Source organism: Aptenodytes patagonicus, chromosome 5 (assembly GCF_965638725.1).
Source record: "Aptenodytes patagonicus chromosome 5, bAptPat1.pri.cur, whole genome shotgun sequence".
Classification (NCBI taxonomy): Eukaryota; Metazoa; Chordata; class Aves; order Sphenisciformes; family Spheniscidae; genus Aptenodytes; species Aptenodytes patagonicus.
In genome coordinates this window covers 60,159,054-60,178,252 of record NC_134953.1, presented here as the reverse complement: position 1 = coordinate 60,178,252, position 19,199 = coordinate 60,159,054, and the positions used below count along the sequence as shown (strand labels likewise).

Genomic DNA, 19,199 nt, shown 5'->3' with positions numbered 1-19,199 from the left:
TATCAGCTTGGTACTGGGAAAACTGATAAAGGCAGCTTTTCTCCCATCTCTACAACCCATCCACATTCATTAACATCAAAGTTCTGTAAGCCTCAGTACCAACTGTGTTGGTACTCATCTCACGGAGGATTTGCTTCTCTCCCCCTATGGGAAAGTTCTGCATCCTTTAAATCATATTAAGCTGTTTCATTTGTAAAATAATTCTTAATAGTGTGTCATGAATTGAATTAAATGTAGCTTTTTGAAAAATTCTCTTGGAGTTCAGCTTAATACTACTTTTCAGGACTGAAGAGCTGGTGAATGCAATTGAGCACATTCCTGGTAGAGTTTCTAGGGTGTTCATGATTAGTGGTTTCCAAAACCTCACTGCAGCAGTACTAAAAGCATTGGGAGACCAGAAACCACTTTAATAAGAAATCAAAGAGACTGTGTATCTCAGCATGAGATACAGACAGATACACAGGAATAGCTTGCTGAGGTAGAGAAGCTGGAGAACTTGGATGTAGGAAGTCACGTTAGGGCTTGAGTATGCCCTGACGCTGGGTTTGGGGTGTGGGGGGGTCATCATTCTGACTCTTTAAGTGAAAAGTTAGGAAGGAATCTCATGTACAGAGCAGAGTGCCATATCCTAGAGGCAGCCCTCCTGTCTTTTCTGAGCTGCAACAGCCAGTGCTCTGGACAATACCTGAGTTTGCAGAGAAACTGGATCATTACTGAGAACATCTGTTTTTCTGTGGTTTGTCGCATATCCTTGAAATAAATGCTAAGCAGTATTATTATTAACCTTTAGAAATGTTTTCCCTATTCCCCAAATTCTACAATCTGGTTGTTCTTTTTCATTTCCTGCTAGGAAGAATAGCTTTTAATAAAAACAAAAAACCCCAAACCAAAGAAATTCATTATTATTCCACAGATGTCTTCTGCCTGCAAGAGAAGGCAAGATTTTAAAGGGACAAAACTGTAGCTAGATTTTCTGTTAAACACTTGGCAAATCTCAGCAAGGGTAAGATAATGTAGATGAGACTAGAGGAAACTGTGCAGCTGAGTGCTGCTTATCTAAAAGCTGCGCTAGTCTTTCAGTGAGCATGTGGAGATGGTGGAGCAATGGGCGTGTAAAAGCTTAACCCAGGCAGCTCCAAATCTGTTGTTCTGAACCGATGCGATTTGAGATATATGTTGGTGCTGATGGATAAGCATGAGGAATTCTGAAAACTCATGGAAGTTATAAGGTATTCTGTTTTCTTAATACCTCACCCTTCTGGAAGATGCTGCTCCCCAAATCCAAATAGTACTGTTGCACTTGGAGTTTTTCTGTCTGTTCTTACTGCGTTTTGCAGTAGCCTTAAAATTCTCTGCAACCTTTTTGCCTACCCTTCTGTCTTCTCCACCATCCTTACTGTTGCAAATCTTCTTTGGGCCAAGTCACTGTTTGCAGATCCTTGTTGCAAAAAAACGGCCTGTCCTGTCTCCCCACTTTTCTTTTGCAGCTTTTTCTGTAGCAAATCATCTGTAATTCATGTGTTTGCTGTTTATGATGCAAGCTCTCCATGCAGAGGAGAGCTCTGGTTTGTGTGAAAACACATACTGCACTTCCACAGACTGTTAACAGTGTTGAGGCCAGCACACCTAACTGGTGGAAGTGTCTGCTGGGCTGTCTTGGTGGATTTTTAGTGCGGGGATTATTTGAATCTGAAAGCTGATCAAACCCAGAATGTGTGTTAAGACAATTGAGTGTAAGTGATACCATTTATACTTTTTCCCTTGGCTCGTCAGTATTTTTTTCTTTATTCCCGCACATCTCTATCCCTTCTTTATCTCATCACACAGTGTCTTTCCTCCATTTCCTTATGAGTTCAGGGTTTTTTTCTTATCTTTGTGGCTTTTCCCTGTAGTCAGCATTTAGTGTGTTTTCTCTGGAGCTGGAAGGTCTGAAAGTATAAGATATTAAGAAAGTCTAATGAATGTAATCCCTGTGACTTTAGCTTTGTTGAGAGCAAATATGAAGCAGATGAAATCTTAGGTTGATTGAGAAGTTTGATAAATTAAAAGATAGTGACATGCTAGTCCACTGCACAGTGACACTTTAAAAACTACCATAGCCAGTGCCTATCTTTGATCTTTTTATTTGAGAATAGCAGTAGTGTGTAAGATCTTTTTCTTTTGATCTGAAGGCACTTTTGTCCCAACTATCTGCTGCATATTCCTCTTCCGCAGCAGATGAACGTTGACTGCGTAGTGCTTGCCAGCTCTGCCAGACCTACACGGGTTTGAGTAATTGCTGGCCACCATGTTCGTTCTTGCTGTAGAAGACTGATACGATTTCAGATCGCAGATGATGAAAGCCTGGTGTGGGAAATCCATTGTGCCACCTACTCTTATTTTGCTGTTCTCTCTCCTCCTTTGGGTGTGGCTCTGTATGTTTTGTTTATGTTTTTTTCTTTCTCTGTGAATTCCTGTTCTTTGCTGACATTTCCCACAGCAGAAGGTTTGATTAACGCTGGCTGCACCCTAGAGCTTCTGAAATTCATTGCTTTATTCCCTCACTGCAGATCAATAAATACTTATATTTTATTTCCAGTGCTTGCCTCACATCACAGAAAAGTTCAGCGTTCCTCCTTGAATACCATTCTGTGTTTAAGTTTGTATTACTTCAGCACATCAGCCTGTAGTTTATTTTTTTGGTACAGCCAGAGGCTATACATTGTGTAGTCTTCTTCCTAAGTAGCCCTGCTGACTGCAATCTAATATGAGTGGAAGAGGCAGAAACAAGTCTTAAAACGCTTTGAATTTCAGTCTGATTGCCCATGCAGTGGATCTAACAAAAACTAGTTGAGCACTTTCTCAGGGATGTTTTTTCAGGCTTTAGAGTACCTTTGGCAGTTCCTACAGCCAAGTCCTGTAAATATGTTGGAGTGAATGAACAGAAGGTTTGGACCTTTAGTCTCAATCCTAAATTGAGGCCACCTTAAGGAGGGAATTGGACCTCACTCTCAGCTGGCTTTTCCTCTCTTCTCCTTCTGTCGGGAAGTACTTAGTGCCTTTGAAAAGGCTGCAGGTTGTTTATCATCCTTGACTCTTGCATCAAATTGAAATTGTTGGTGTGTATGTGGAGGGGGGCTCTGCAAAGGGCATGGATGAGTATTTTGAGTAACTTCACAACACTGAGCATATAGGTAAATGAATTCATGCGCAGTTCTGCCTTTGTTCTACATAATAGTAAGATGAACATAAAATGCATTTGGTCCTTTTAATTGTTGAAGTGTGTATGTTCCTTGTACAGTATGCTACAGTGTTGTGTTTTTAAGAGTCTTTCAGCCTGGTATCTTATTCACTTGCAAACTGAAGAGTTTTAAATATGGATATGTATGTTAGACCTGGAAGTGGTCCCATGCAAAATGTAATGAAGCTGGGTTGCTCTGACCTCTGAGCTCTAACATGTGTTTGTTTTGGCGCTCTCGCAAAAACCTGCAGTATACAAATTGGCACTTGTAAAATTGTTCAGATAAATCAAAATTGGTACAGGGAAAAAAGTTTCAAACTGTTTCTTTTGGGATCCTTTGCCATGCTATTTTTGATGTCTGTTTTCAGAGGAGTGTTTTTGTGGCAGCAGGCAGTTTGTTGCTTGAAGAAAGCTAAAATATTCTAGGAAGTCAAGCTAGCTGAATTTAGATCTTAAGTGATGCCAAAACTAATATAGCCTGTAACTAAGTGAGAGTGACTTTGCACAGTAAATGTCAGTCACCCGCAGCTTTGTCTTACATTTTCATATAAGCCTTTAAAAAAGGAAAACACAAACAAAACTCCAGAAAACGTGGTGCTGCTTACATCCAATCGAGTTATAGCTACAGTCTACTGCATAGGACAGACTGCTTCTCATCCTCTGCGCATAGCGAGGGTCCTGCTGGTGCTGGGGGCTGGACAGATGGGGACAGACTTGCCGGAGCATGAAACGCCTCCGGTAGTGCGGGAGCTGGGCTGGCCTGGAGTGCCCTCTCTTGGCTGCTGCAGAAACCTCACATTTTGGTAAGGACGGTGGAAGAGTCAGTCAGTTGTTATCATTTTAATTTTCCAGTGTGATGGACACAGGTAAGCTGTATTGCTTATATTTTCTAGATTTGCTTCCTGAGGACGTCTGATAGCTAACTGAGTGTGAATCTTTGGTGCCCATGGCAAGCTCGAATCCCACACTTGAAGCCACAATAAAGTTACATGCTCCAGCATCATTGCACGTAGGACTCTTGTTAACTTGGTGCTCCTGGGACTCTTAATGTTTTAGCAGAGCTCAGGTTTTTAAGAGACTTCATACTGCTCTGAATCCAGGGATCCCAGAGGCAGCAACTGCAGTGGCCCCTGCTTGACTCTCTGCACTGCTACATTAATCCAGAACAAATGAGGCTCCAAAAATAAGAAGAAAAATTTGACACCTGGACTCCAGGAAACATTTGTGGATTTTGATGAGGAGCAGTAGGGGGGAAGGGAAAACCTATGGTTCAACGTAGTTAAATATATGGTGTGCTAAGTATGAATAAATTGTGACTATTTTAAACAAGTTCATATACTCTGTGGCTGGCTCGAGCACAAAGGAAAAGACAACAGCTACAACATACTAATTCCTCAAAGGGTTACCTGGAGGCCAGCATCCTGGGCTGCTGCTGGTGCATGGCAGTGGTCAACTTTCATCGTTTATACAAGTGGCAAACTTTCTTACATGTCATTCTTTTTTAAAAAAAGAATTTGTGTCAGTGCTTGTGAGTTAAGAGGTTTTGTCTCCTGACAGCCTTACTTTGCTGTCCGATTCCTTTCCTCATTGTTCATAAATGTTTCATTTGTGTAAAGGAATCCTTCAGTAAACGGAAGTTAAAAGTTCCTCTTTAAATGTACCAAGCCCAGTTCATGCCCATTTTAAGATGACCAAATTGCATGGGGCTGTCCTGTGCACACTCCCTCTGCTGTAATGCAAAGTCATGTGGAAGGATAATAATTTCTTAAACCTGAAGTTGAGTCACTTCTGTATTCTATCCAAGTACCATTACAGCAACATCTTAGCTCTGGGTTTGGGGAGGGGGTTTCTTCCCAGCCTGTAAACTCCATCCAAGTAAATGAGCCTTTCACTTTAAAGCAGCGACTCAAATCCAGTCCTTACTGATAGTGACTAAAAATGACTATTATCTGGCTTAATGTGAGCCAGGTAAAATGAATCAAGAGCCTTAGGGGAGGTGTGCAGTCGCAGTTAGTGCTGTTTTTTTAACCTGAAATGGCTCTAGCTGGTCTGTTAACATGGAGGTGGCCCCGAAGTCCGTCAGGGCACTGTGGGAGTGAACTTGCCTTTTGCAGTTAGTATAGAAGGTAAGAATCTGTTTTTCAGCCTGCTGCTAGCAGTGCTTTCTTTGAAAAATAAGACAACAACCTACGCAGTCCAGTTGCACTCACTGTTTACAAGATGTGAATGTGAATTCAGTGTTTGCTGTCTTGTTTTAGCAGGTGTTGTTTTTTAGGGTACGTTTGGGTTTGAGTGTAAATCGTAAGGCAGGGTTTCCAAAAAACATTGTTCCTTTTGTTTTGGTGAGAAAAGCACGGTGCAATCCACCGTTGCAATCACCTTAATGTTAAATTATAGAGAATATGTATTAATGATTACACCTCGAAATTCAGTAGGTCTGTGTCTTCACATGCGGCTTTTGTTGCATTCCTCATGGCAATTGCATTGCGATTCACAGTTACTGGTAACAAACACTCAGGGTTTTACAGCACTGCTCGCGTTACAGGGTTAGCCCTGTCACTGTGTAGTTTATATTGCTCTTCCTGTACAATAGCTCCCTCTGCTTGAAAACAGCAGTGTAATTATAACCCCTGTTTTGTATTTGCCTGATCAACGGTTTTTAATATGGGCCCCTTTTTTAAGATTGCTGCTGCTTTTCATGAAGCGATTCCAATACATGGCTTACGCTCATGCATGTTGAAAAGTAGCAATGATAACCATGTTGTTCTCAAAACTTTACCACATAGGAACTGCATGTGGTTGCAGGAACTCTGTCTTCATTTTTAGCATGAAGATTAGAGCTGGTTGGAACACTTTTTCAGCTAAATTATCTCTTACCAAAACATGGTGATTTATTGAAGCCAAAATTTTTTATCGCCATGAAAACTTAAGTTGAAACAGGACTGTTTCTCATCAGAAATGTGGTAGTTAGGCTACTGACCTTGAATATCTGCGTAGGAGAAGCTGTCCTACTTAAGTGGTTCTGATCTGGAACCCAAAAAAGAACAGCTTTGGATCAGACAGAGCAGGGATTTGAACCTGGTTCTCCCACATTCTCAGCCAGCGCCATAATTACTGGGCCAGTCACTCACTTGCAAATTTTTGTCAGCTTATCTGCCTCAGTAAGGACAAGTGCTGGTTTTGTTTTGTTCATTTTTTATCACTATAGCTAAGCCAGCAAAAGTCATAGTATAAAAGCTGTTGTGTCAGCAAAGGTGTAGTTTTGCTGAGAAAGCGTTCACCCATTTAGGGAACCAGCATAAAACCTTGCTTGCCATGGCAAGATGAGCCCATGATAGGAAAACTTGCTGGTTTAGTTCTATTAGCAAAGCCTTCCTAATGTGAACAGTGCCTTACTTGCTCGAAAATGGCTGTCTCAACACGATCCTCGTTTTGCAAAGAAGTCCAAAAGGTTATTTTTATTTTGCATTGGAGCAAACCCAAAAAATTAAAACCATCTCAAAACTCTGTGTCAAACGGAGTGTTTGTTCTGTGGTCAGCTGTCATCAGGATGGTTAGGCACATGGTTTTGTCGGCAAGGGCAGGCAAAGCTGACTCTCTACACAAAGGGCAGCAGTAACTTTACATTTTCAAAATTCAACACTCTTAAAGCAAAACCTCTTTTTTTTACATCTTGGAATCCTTTGGATTCCTCTTCTGGACTTCCTGCATTTGGGTTTGTTTTGTTTCTAAAAATTTCCAAAGTGTATGCAGAACATGGATAGCTTGCTATTTGAAACAAATGAAATCCTTTCCCCTCAGCATTGTGTGAGGCAGGTTTGAGCATAAACAGTCGGACAGCCCAAGCATATTGGCACGGATTCAGTAGGCAGAACACCATTGCGCAGCAGAGGGAGGTTGCTGGGCTTGATTATCCAGACATGATACTCGCAAGGAAGCCTCTTCCGTACAATGTGGATAGCCAGTGTTTGGGAAGATTATAAAATGGCAGAATTAAGCAGTAGAACAGAAGAGAATTATTAGTAATATGTATTTACTTGAATTCAGCTTCAGCATGGCTCTTCCTGCTGAACTCTAATTTCAGTTCTTTAATTTCAGCCATTTACAGATATTACATTCATTGCCTCATACGTTTGCACATACCTTAAAAAACATGTTCTCTTGGAAAGCAATGTATAGGTATAAAAATAAAGGGTTAAAAAAGCATTCCTGTTTTCAAATTAACACCGAGGTGCTGAAATCATGGTGGTCTTTGTGATTTGAATTTTGCCCTTTCTTTTTATCCCTCCCATGCCCTGAATAAGATGCAAGTCCTGAGGGAAAAATAGTACATGATTATGCATTTGAAGACCCAGTGCATACAAGGAGCATTTCTGGGCTTTATGAGCCCTTAGCAAAGGGGAGAAAGGCTAATTCTAATCTTAAAAAAAAAAAAAAAAAAAAAAAAAAAAAAAAGGAAACAAAAAAACCCCCATAAATTTGTTTTGTTTATCTTTCTGCCACTATATAATAACTTATAATCATTTCATTGGATTGAGGATGAATTTTTAAATGGCTGAATGCATGATAGAAATGGTACATGACACAACACAAAGGCTAATACTGGAAAAAAAAAATTAAGTGAAGTGAATATCTTTCCATCAGTTTACAGCCTCTCCAATGTGTATAATATTTTCTACTTCACATTCCTCTGTATACACCACTACAGTGTTCCTTGTCTTCAGTAATAATCTTAGTTATTCTTCTGTTGCTGTCCCCTGTATTCTCTGTTAAGGAAGCTTCATGGGTGGAGAAAATGTCTTTTATAAATTGTCATGCAGATTTGACAAAGCAGGAACACTGCAGTAATATAGCAAATGTATACTGCTATTTCTTGAATGTTTTGGGTTTGATTTTTAATTTTAATTTAATAATATTTTTAATTACATTTCTGATCTTGCAATGATTTCGTTTAACATCAATTTTGCTGCTATGAAGCTCTTGAATGGCATGCAGAATGGTTATTTTATGTAACATTAGCATGTAACAGGCTGGATGGAGGCTTGTGGAAGAGTGCCAGTGTTGTTTTTCTATTTGCAGGTTGGCCTGGCTGTTTCTGTGTATGTAAAAAGAGGGCAGATAGGGTATCAGTCAGCTTTCAGATCTTAAAATTTCTTAATGGATTAGGCAAGTGACAGAATATCTTCCTACTGCAAACCTTTCTTTTTGTAAACTGTAAGCCTTGGCAATATTAGTAGATAGTCCTTTTGAACATCTCAGCAAGCTTCAGCTCTGTAGCATTAGATGATGAACATGCTTAAGTGGTCTTTACATACTCAAAATAAACAATCTTTCTGGGGACTGACTTTTTTTTTTAATTTTTTTTTTCCCCCAGGATCCCTTAGATCCAACAAGGACAGCCATTGTGATCAGCTCTTTGGTGGCAGGTGGAGTAGCTGAACGTGGGGGCAAGCTTTTACCGGGTGACCGCTTAGTGTTTGTAAATGAGAAATATTTGGACAGCGCCACTTTAGCAGAGGCAGTGGAAGTGTTGAAATCTGTGCCCCCAGGTACAGTTTCTCTTGGAATCTGCAAGCCTTTGGTGGTAAGGACTGATTTTAACTTTTTTCTATTTGATTCTATGACATGTGTAGACTGGGTTGTTATATTTGGGGTGGGGAGGAAATTCAGGTTAGAGGTATATATGCATGTGGAAAGCAACTAAGTTGCTATGCGTACACCTTGACATGTCCAGAAATTCTGGCTAGCTGGCGAATGGGCAGCTTAGTGTCCAAAATGTCTGACTGGAAAACCAGTGTTCTCAAGTTCCTCCTGAAAGAACATCCACGTGGAATCAGAAGACATGTCTAGGCAAACCTATGCACACTGGCCCTATGCATAGGTGTAACATGGTTCGAGCAATTCAGCAAATCAGTTAAATATGTGCTGAAGTCCATTTCACTCTAAGACACTGCTAAGCGCTTGCTTGAGCTCCACTGACATCAAAGAAACTTAATCTGTTTGAAGGCAAGACTGTAAATTCAAGTAGAATTTCCTTTTTCTAGAATCAGTGCTTTGGAACAGACAGTAGTTTACTTGAGAACACTGCAGTATTGTTCATCAAGGGCACCCAGGCAAAATTAATTAAAGCACAGCACCTTCTAATAGAAAGTGCTTGTAATTCAAAGTAGTAGAGGAGTGGTGAAATAGGAATGTAGGAAGGCTGTTAAATATATTCTTTCCTTTTCTAAAAAGTGATATTTCATTCTTCATATCCTTGTATTTGTCTTTCTTTCCTACACATCTCTTTATTTTTTACTATATCTGTACTAATATCTTAAAAGAATAAAAGCTGTTGTCTTCATCTTCTCCATTTACAACTTCCCCTTTTTATAATTCTGTAACTTTTTCCCATCTCTTTTCTAATGGCTGGTTCTTCCTCTCCCTTTTAGTTTACTGAAAAATGTGGGAATTTTTTTGTTTGTTTTCCTGACTCATCATTTTGATTGCCTTTCTTAGGGAGAAAGCAAAGAGGAGGAGAACATGCACAGTGTGGATTCCAGCAACATTAAAACCAGCCCTGGATCTTCAGAACCAATAGATAATATTAATTTCTCAATAATACTTGAAGCACCACAGGTATTTGGTTACTCTTTTGGTTCAGCTTAAGTTTATATGGACAGGAAATGATGTTTTAAAGTAAAAAAAATATGTCCTTCAGATAAGACTTAAGTATCGGATAGACTTCAGGCTGGATTCCCTCTGAAAAAGATTCTAACAGCTAACTGCATACTAATGGTATTATGAACACTAAGCATATGCATAGCACTTACCAATGCAGTTCCCAGACTGCCTTATCAAATTTACTGTCATTAAAATACCTTGGGTTACCTTGGATATGAAATAGGAATGCTACATTACTAGTAGTCATAAGTAGTTGGTTCAGCTTTGCGAAGAAAGTAAGGTATGGAAGCAGAACACTTTTTATTATAATGCAGCAAAACAAAAAAGTAGTCAAGCGTATAAGGCAAGCTTGAAATCTGTTCTTCTTCATAGACTTCCTATGTGGTCTTGAGTGATTTCTTTACTCTCTTCTTCAATTCTCCTTTTTCTTATTTTCTGAGAAATAATTCTGTTTATTGTGGAGGATGAGGCACTAAAGATAGTGAGAAACTCAGATACCAGGGTAATAGGCAATAATATTGCAGTATTGACCTGTGTAGAGTGAGAGAGATGTGGATATTTTTTAATTTTCATCTGTTCTCAAGTGCTTTGCAAAATTTTTATTAATTTACATTGGTAAATGCATTCTTTTTAGACCAGAAAAGACTACATAAAGGATCATCCAGAACTGCAACACAGTAATAAAAATAAATTCTAGATTTTCTTGTTGCTAAACATGTCTACCTGTCTCTGGATACAAACATATTTTTAATGCTGAAATGGTACATTAGAACCACCAAAAGGAGCAATATTACAGGGTAGATGTAGGTATACTATGTAGAAACTAGCTTGGACATGATATTTACTGATTTTAATGATGTAAAATGGAGTTTGTTGTCTTCTGGGTGCACAGGAAGGGCTCCTGGCACAGCAATTAGTCCTCTGCCAGCTCAGATTGTTTCTCTGCTTCCTAAATAAAACTAATGTTATTAAGTATTTTTAAATAAAGTATTTTATCTTAAAGTCCAGCTGAATATAGAAACTGGAATGATCAATTTGTACAAAATACACGCAGAGGTATTTGCTTGTATTTTGTTTCACCTTATGTATGACAGCATTGATAGTAGCTTAGAGCAGTAGTATAAAATTTCCATCCATTTATTAACTTACCTGCTCATATAAGAGCCAAGAGTGGCGTGTCATGATGGCTTCCACTCTTATGCACTAGCATAGTGCTGACAAAGCTGACTTAAAAAAAAAAAAAAAAGGAACTTGAAGACTTTATATGCTACAACAGTAGACTTTACTGTCATGTTTGCAGTATTCCCTATTCCATTGGTAGTGTCTGCTACTGCAGTGCAGCAGTCTGTGATTATACATACGTAACTGCTGTACTAGGAGATGGTAATACAAATTGCTGTGTGGTTCTGAGCTAAGTCAACTGTTTTAGACAACGATGAAGTTGGTGCCTCTTACAGAAGTGTTTGGAGAATGATGCTGCAGAAGTGAAATGAAATGAAGTAAAGATGAAGAGAATTAGAATCTCTTCAGACTGGGTATTTTTTGAGATTGAGATACACAGGTCAAATAGATTAAAAGAACATTTAATGCTTATGAAAAATGTGCTAATTTCTAGATTGCTAATGTTCTGCTTTCATGCCAGCTAGTATTATTGCATTGTTTCCTTATGCTCTTGTCTGTCTCTTGTTTTCTCTCCTGCCTCTCATTTGAACTATGCAAACATTTTGGCAGCATCTGGGTTTTTTTCTTCTGCATTTGTACAAACCTAACAAAACAGGATTCTGACACTAAAGGTCAGAAATAGTGAAGTACCTTGGGGAGTCTGGGAAGGGGCAGGAAGCAGAAAGAAAAACATTTTGATTGAGGACCCCTGAATCGGTAGATTGGTTTCAGTGTTTGGGGTTTTGGTGCCTTGAAGATAGGGTTTGGGCATACATACTTGGTGGCCTGAAGAAAAGAGAGGAAAAGCTTTCTGTGTGTGGCAAGCTTTCTGGTAGTGGTGCAAGGTGTAAAATTTCAGAAACGCCTGTGCAGACTCACTCCATGAGCACCCCATTCAGTTTAGGAGAAGCACGGAGCATTGGAAATTGGGATGGCATGCGACAAATCCCAGAAAAAGAACTGTTGAGCAAGATCTTTCAGAGTGGGTTTTAGTACCTTTTCTTTTGGTTTTGTTGTTTGTTTTTTTGGTTTGTTGCTCTGTGGTTTGAATTCAGCAGAAAGTTGAGCACTCTTCTCTTTAAAACAGTAAGGGTATTAGATAATGAACAGTCAATTACGTCCTTTTATTTTTTTTTTTATTTTTTTATTTTTAGGATGTGGGTCATCCATTTCCCCTCTCCCCCAGGTTAAAATATTGTATGGAATACCCAAGGGAGGGACAAACCAAGCTTTTGGTTTGTGGGTTGGTTTTTTTTTTATTGCTGATACTGTTGCATAAGCAAACTCAGGCTGTTTTTTATTTAGCTGATGGTATTGTAAGAAACATACCTGCATTCATAAAGCGATAGCAGATAAGTCTGGAGCACAGAGATACTTTAGCTGGATTTATATATACTTTTTCCTGTAGGTTTTTTAGTGTTATTTAATAATTCTCATTCTCTAACTTCAGTTCAGGTTGATTATTCTGAATGGCTGCAGCAATATCTAAGCTGTGCAACTTATATTTCTTTATATTTAAAAAAAGATTGCCATGTCTACTTTTGGTGTTAAAATTATAAGTCAGAGTGTATTTTCTTTTAGAAAATGCAAAAGGTCAAAGATTTTCACTTTAAAAATCAGGATGTACTTTTAATATGGGCCTAACATAAAACATAGTTTTAAAAGAGTTAGCAAGAAACATAATGTAAAATCTATATTCCTGTAATGTTTTATGCAGGGTTTCAGAGATGAAACACCTTTTAAAGAAGATCTTGTTGATGAACCAAGTTTGGACTTGGGAAGGTCATTTCAGCTTTCTCAAAATGACAGTGAGTATGAGAAGGAATCCTGGGAGATGCATGAATTTCTGAAACCCAGAACAGAAGAAATGGATGAAGAACAGGAAATGTTGGTGGATGATGAGTATGAAGAAGATTCAGACTTCCTGAAATATAATGCATCATGTGGACAGAAGGCAACTTCAGAGAGGAACCTCAATACAGAACGATGGGCAAAGCAACTTGAGACTACTGAAATACGAGACTTAAGATCCAGTGTTAACTTAAGTCCAAAACAGTCCCTGGAATATCCATTCTATAAAGATCAAATGGTAAGGAGTGCTCTGTTGGTCTCAGTGCTGTACCCTGACCATGGGACCCATACCTCAAGGCAAATTACAGACCTAAACTCTGTAAGGAGTCTTTCTAGTGTTTTAATTACTAGATGAGATCTGGGTACCTCTAACGGATACCAGTCTATCCTTTTGTACATTTTGGAAGGTTCTTTTGGTTATTTAGTGTCTGTATATTTAACTGCTCAAATGAGATACATGCTGTGGTTGGTGTATTTACAGGCATCATGTACTTGAGTCTTCTTTCCCATGTCTGACTTGTGGGCTCAGTTCTTTTTTGCAAGCTGTTCTAATATAGTGCATGTCAGTAACAGCAGAATGTCACTTCATGGTTTTAATAGTCCAGGGGCTTCAGCAGCAATGTCAGTGAAAGGAGCTCCCTCTTTTCCTCATTATTTTTAATCCAAATCAGTTTCTTGAGCCAGATGATAGTGCAGTTGAGCAAAAAATGATATGGCGGAAGCAATTGTAACAAGCATACTGGTGAATGAAGGAGTAGAAGGAGACAGAGCTTCAGGTAAATTGTGAAACTCTTATTTATGTGTCCTCCTCAAGTATTCTGAGAATTATTTTTTTCTGAGTCTGTTCATTCACTTGCCAAACAAAAAAGCATGCAGCCTTCCATGCACCAGCTTCCGAGATGTATGCTTTTATGTGAAAAAACTGAAGTGGAAAAGGATTTAATATCACAGTTACAGAGAATTTCAGGTTTTGTTTGGCTTGTCCCCTTATGCACTATGTACATAAACAGGCTAAAATGCAGCTTCTAGTGACAGTTTTATACCAGACTGCCCAATGTTATATTTATACATTTGTTACTTAAAAACAACAAATGAGCAAGAGTAAAGAACTTATTGTCTGGATTACAGGCAAGTAGAAAGATACAGTTGCTTTATATTGCAATAGCACATAACGTTTTTCATGCCTCTTCTTAATATAATGCATAAATGAGCAATTAGTATTTCACTGTTATCTGAATAAATATTAATGTAGTTGAGAAAATGTGAATGTTTGCTGTAAAAATCAATGTTCATGTCAAATACCCCTGTATAAGTTGATACCATTGCTTTCTAACTTTACTTTTTTCCTCCTCTGTGAAGTGTGAAGAAAATGCTAGTATAAGTTCACTATCTTCTGGAACCACAGCACACAGTGGCTACCAAAAAGACATATTTGATACTGAAACTACCCAGTCAGGAGCAAAAAACAAGATGGATTTAGGTTTGTAAGAAGTTTTTTCTTTATCTTACAATTTCATATGTACAAATTTAGATTTTATACCAAAACACAAATTCTTTCAAATGATAAAATATTCAAATGAAGAATTCTGCAGGCTCAAGACAGTCTGGCTTTAAATAGGTTTCAGCTTCATGATCTTGCTTCTTCCTCCAAATCTTTACCCACAGTTGTCACAAGTGATATTGAAAGTGCCTGCAGCTTTGTCCTGCCTGTGGAGAATCACTTTCTTTTGTGTAGCTAATGTCCCCAGTAGGACTCCATGCACTAGTAAAATAGCTCATGCCTCTAATTTCTGTCATGAATTTGTCTCAGTCACTTTTGATTGCTGATTTTATAGATTTTTGCACTTAAAAAAAAAAAAAAGTGACAGGCTCTGGAGGTAATTTTACCACAATCAAAATTTGCAAGTGAACTCTATGTTAGATAATTGCCCCATATCTTGGTTTTATAATCTGTGCTCAGGAGCAAAGTTTCTCCTTGTCAGGTGGCCAGAGAGGGATGGCTAGAATTTGGTAGCTCATCAGGGAAATAAATTTATCAATCTGCCTGAGATAGCACTCACTGGTTGGGAGAAAGGAGGTTGGGTTGTTTCCTTTCTTTGTCACCTGCATCTTGTACAGCACACACTGTGTAAGCTACAGTGGCAGACTGATGATTCTTGCAAGGAGCTCCGGTGGTTCAATTAATGTTGATACTTATGTCACCAAAATGACATCAGTCTTCCCCGGTGTGATGGGGTTCCATGCTGGAGCAGGGCTTTGCACAGTTCTCCCTGCGTAAAGGATGGATTCACTATTTCAAGTGTGTTTTTGTGAGAAGCATCTGTCATGTAAGTTGTACCTAAGCATGTCTCAGTTCCACAAAGATTTGGCGTTTCCAGTTATTACTTGACTGCATGTACATTAGAAGCAAGGTGCTATAAAAAAGTGTTTAGTGTGGTTTAAATTTCCTTCAAAAATAAATGTTCTGTATCTCTAAGCCTCTTGATCATCACACAACATCCAGATTTGGAACATGGTGAGCTAAGGGGTTTATTTCCAAGGGTGATAACTGGTAGATGCAGGGACAGAAAAAGCAAAAGTTCACATCTACACCTTTTCTTCAGGTACAAAGCTTTGGATTGATTCTAAAGGACCTGCGCTTGCTGTTGATCTGGAAGGTATTGAAAAGGAAGAACTAAGAGGAGAGGAGTATGTTTTTTCCAAGAACCCAGAATCTGGGAGAGTAACCACCTTAGCTCAGCCTAGAACAGCATTGTGCAGGTATGGAGAAAGATTTCCATTTTTGGAAGATTTTCAATTAGTGATCTTAACTGTCTTCTTGCTTTACTTAGCTGACTAATCATCAACAGCTGTGTGAAACAGTAAGACATACATAGATGGCCAGTTCTATGACTTTTGTCCAAGGAGCTGAATTTTGCCTTACAATCGAATTGACTCCTTACTTCCCATGTTTCCTCCCCTGAGTACTGGGACAGAAAAGTGTGAATGGCTCTGCCACCTACTTCACTTACTCCACAGTGAAGGGAGTATGGATGTGGCCTTTACCGGCAGCATTGGTCATTACTGCTTAAGGAGCTCTCCCCTTAGCTCCTTATCATAGCTCCGTCCTCTTGGTTTTCCCTTTCCTTTGTTCTTCCTTTTGGGAAGAGCAGTTCAGCCATGGCTCTCAGGCCTGTACAAGAAATTTTAGTCTTGCCAGTGGTGTTGAGAAACCTTGAGCTGGCACTAGTTAATAGATATTTGCCACATCTGTCAAGTGTCCCATTCTTTCCCCACCGCTTTTGGGTGAGTGGGTAGTGGATCTGCTTTTGGGGCCTGTTGATTCAAATCCTCAGTACTTCCCTAATGTAATCTTCCCTCAGAGGGAAAGCAGCTGAACAATAGGGTGAGGGGATTATTTCTCCAGCACAACATCCTACTTCCTTTTTGCAGTTTAAGAGTAGCATTTACAGCTCTTGGGATCTACAGAAAATGTGTGCAAGGATGTATTGTTTCAACCTTTCTGTGGGGGCATGCAATTCCATACTTCCATTCCTATTCTGTGAATAGGTGAGTCACATATACTATAAAAGTTTAATTAACACCCTGTTCTGGGGTGTTTAATGGAACACACTGGATCTGTTCTCCCAGTTGCATCATGATCTGCTTTCTGGTCAGCTAGACTGGTTTTATTATGTTTATATCCCTCTATAAGAATCACAGCATATTCATCAGAAAGTAAATGTTAATTGCTTAAATAGTCATTTTGAATGAGTAAATGCAGTGCAGATTTATATATCACAGAGCAGCTTATAAATTTGGTCTGCCCATCATGTTTATTTCTAGAGCATTCCTTAAGTACATTTAAACCTAAATACAAAAATTCCTGTCTAGTCTGTTGACTCTGCACATTTGGTTTAAACTGGACAGTGTGAGAAGGCGTTGCTGTCTCATTGCCAGATACAAAATATGCAAGGAATTGCAACCTGGTATGGGTGATGCCTTTTTTATTCCTCCTCTCCCTCTACCCCCAATTAGTGAATTACCTGAGAGAGAAGAAGGAGAAGGAGAAGAAACTCCAAACTTCAGCCACTGGGGACCACCACGGACGTATGTTCATATGATTACATTATTTCTTCCCATTTACCTTATGTCTTTTTCTGTGAGCCCAATTAGTGCTCGTGGGGTTTTTTTCTCCCCTCCTCTGCCAATAACTTTAAGGTACTTGTGTACCTTGGGCTTTCTTAGATACAGTGAATTTTTAACAGATGTTCAACAGAATTATGCCTTCTATTTATACAGCTGACTTGGGAAAGCTTGGCGGGTTTACGTTGTGGATGACCTGCAAGTTCTTGCTCATTTAATAACTATTAGGTGTGAACAATGCACATAGTGCTGCTGTCTCCTTTTCCATGGGTTCCCTGCTAAACTTAATGGCAGAATTCCAAATTGCCAAGCCAAGTTTTAGCCACATCCTTGTTGTATTGTTAACATTTTTAGGTGAATTGTTTTTATGGTCCTAAGTAAAATATGATCAGAAAATTTCTGCTTAAGCTGATTAATATGCATCTGATACACTGAAGTTGGTGTTCAGAAGGTTGTATGAAAAGCTTTGTTTTATTATTTGTCTAGCATACCACTTGTAGTATTTGCCATTTCCAGACAATTTGCTCAAACTGAAAGAGGATGGGTGTTTACTTGAAGACCTGCCTGTTTTACCCTGACTTTCTCTGAAATAAAAGCCTTTTGGAAGAGCAGTGGGCATGGGTTGGCAGCAGAATTTTGTTCTTTTTGTCGGGTGAGGTATACTGAGGGTAAAAAGCCGCCTCTGTCAAAGCCAGAAGCCTAAGAATGCTCTCATCCCTTTACTCTATTAAATCTTCTTGAAAGACTAGAGGCTTACATTTATTTAAGGTTTTGCATTTATAGTTTAAAAAACTGTTTCAAGCTGTTAAACTACCACATGTATTTTTTCAGTGTTGAGATCTTTAGAGACCCTCATGTGTCTCTTGGAATCAGTATTGTTGGTGGACAAACTGTCATAAAGCGCCTGAAGAATGGAGAAGAACTTAAAGGGATCTTTATCAAACAAGTTTTGGAAGACAGCCCAGCAGGAAGAACAAGGGCTTTAAAAACTGGAGATAAAATACTTGAGGTAAATGCAGATAAACCTACCTTTTCATTCTACGAAACAAAGATTGGCTCAAACAGCTTTGAGAGGAGAAAGGGACAAAATACTGCCACTACTTCATGAAGTATTGATGACACTGTGTTTTGAAAACCAAAAGAAACCCCTGATGTCGTCTTTTCTTTTTTTAAGGTCTGACTATGGAGCCCTTTTAACATTCTCCTCTATAAGAAAAGATAGGTCCTGGTATCTGATGGGGAAATGAGAAAATGAGAGTGCCTTCTTCCCATATAAATGAATAATAAGTTATAGCATACCTTTATAAGCATAAGTTATAACATATAGAAGAACAGACTCTTCATACTGAAATTGGTCTGTTATTTTGTGTGTGTCAATTTGGAATAGTTAACAGTCTGATTAACTACTATTTGGGGGAAATCCTTGATTCTGGCAGGTGCCGTAGGGGGGAGAGCCATTCCTGGCTCTCATCTCTGGCTCTGTGTGTTGATTTTTTTTTTACTCATTTTTGTCCAAATGAATACTACTGAATCTGGGTTCTCAAGCTGATAGTGCAATTCTTGTATGTGCTTTAGGGTTGTGTGTGAAGTTTTGAAAAATTGTTTCAAGTCAGGTTTAGTTCACAAACAGGTAAAATCTGAAAGAATTGTATTATACCTACCATTATATCTAGCATTCTTTGACAGTCTTATTCCTTATGTTTTTATCTAGAAGGATTGTTTTGGGGAACATATGGCCATCTTTTAATTATGAATACTAAGTAATATACTTTTCCTTAAACCGTCATGGAAATATACTTTAAAAATAATTTCTCTTGACTGCTTTTGATACCTTCCTCAGATGCGCAAAATCTTCTGCAAATGTGTGTGATCTCTTGTAATGACTCTGTGCCAAAAACAAGCTCCCTAGTAAAAATAAACATTGTTTGTTAGGTTTCTGGGATAGACCTACAAAATGCCACACACGAGGAAGCAGTAGAAGCTATCAAGAATGCAGGAAATCCTGTCGTGTTTGTGGTTCAGGGTTTGTCTAACATACCAAAAGTAAGTTTATTTCTATTTTTATTCCAAAACTTAATAAATGTGTAATACTCATTTTAAACTTGGCTAAATTTCTTTCAGCAAGTTCCATCAATTTTCGTGTCCATCCTTTCTGTCAGAGTTTCTGCTTATAGACCAT

General features: G+C 38.7%; 1 protein-coding gene across 7 annotated transcripts in view; it reads left to right on the top strand.

Moving 5' to 3' along the window:
- The window catches only part of PATJ (PATJ crumbs cell polarity complex component), a 162,947-nt gene that overhangs the window by 48,016 nt on the left and 95,732 nt on the right, over window positions 1-19,199 (top strand). For all 7 annotated transcript variants that reach the window (XM_076340044.1, XM_076340045.1, XM_076340041.1 and 4 more), the window contains exons 19-26: window positions 8,595-8,804; window positions 9,719-9,838; window positions 12,762-13,133; window positions 14,255-14,375; window positions 15,499-15,655; window positions 16,913-16,984; window positions 17,852-18,029; window positions 18,953-19,063. In XM_076340044.1, coding sequence (XP_076196159.1) covers window positions 8,595-8,804; window positions 9,719-9,838; window positions 12,762-13,133; window positions 14,255-14,375; window positions 15,499-15,655; window positions 16,913-16,984; window positions 17,852-18,029; window positions 18,953-19,063 — 1,341 coding nt within the window. The remainder of the gene's footprint in view (window positions 1-8,594; window positions 8,805-9,718; window positions 9,839-12,761; window positions 13,134-14,254; window positions 14,376-15,498; window positions 15,656-16,912; window positions 16,985-17,851; window positions 18,030-18,952; window positions 19,064-19,199) is intronic.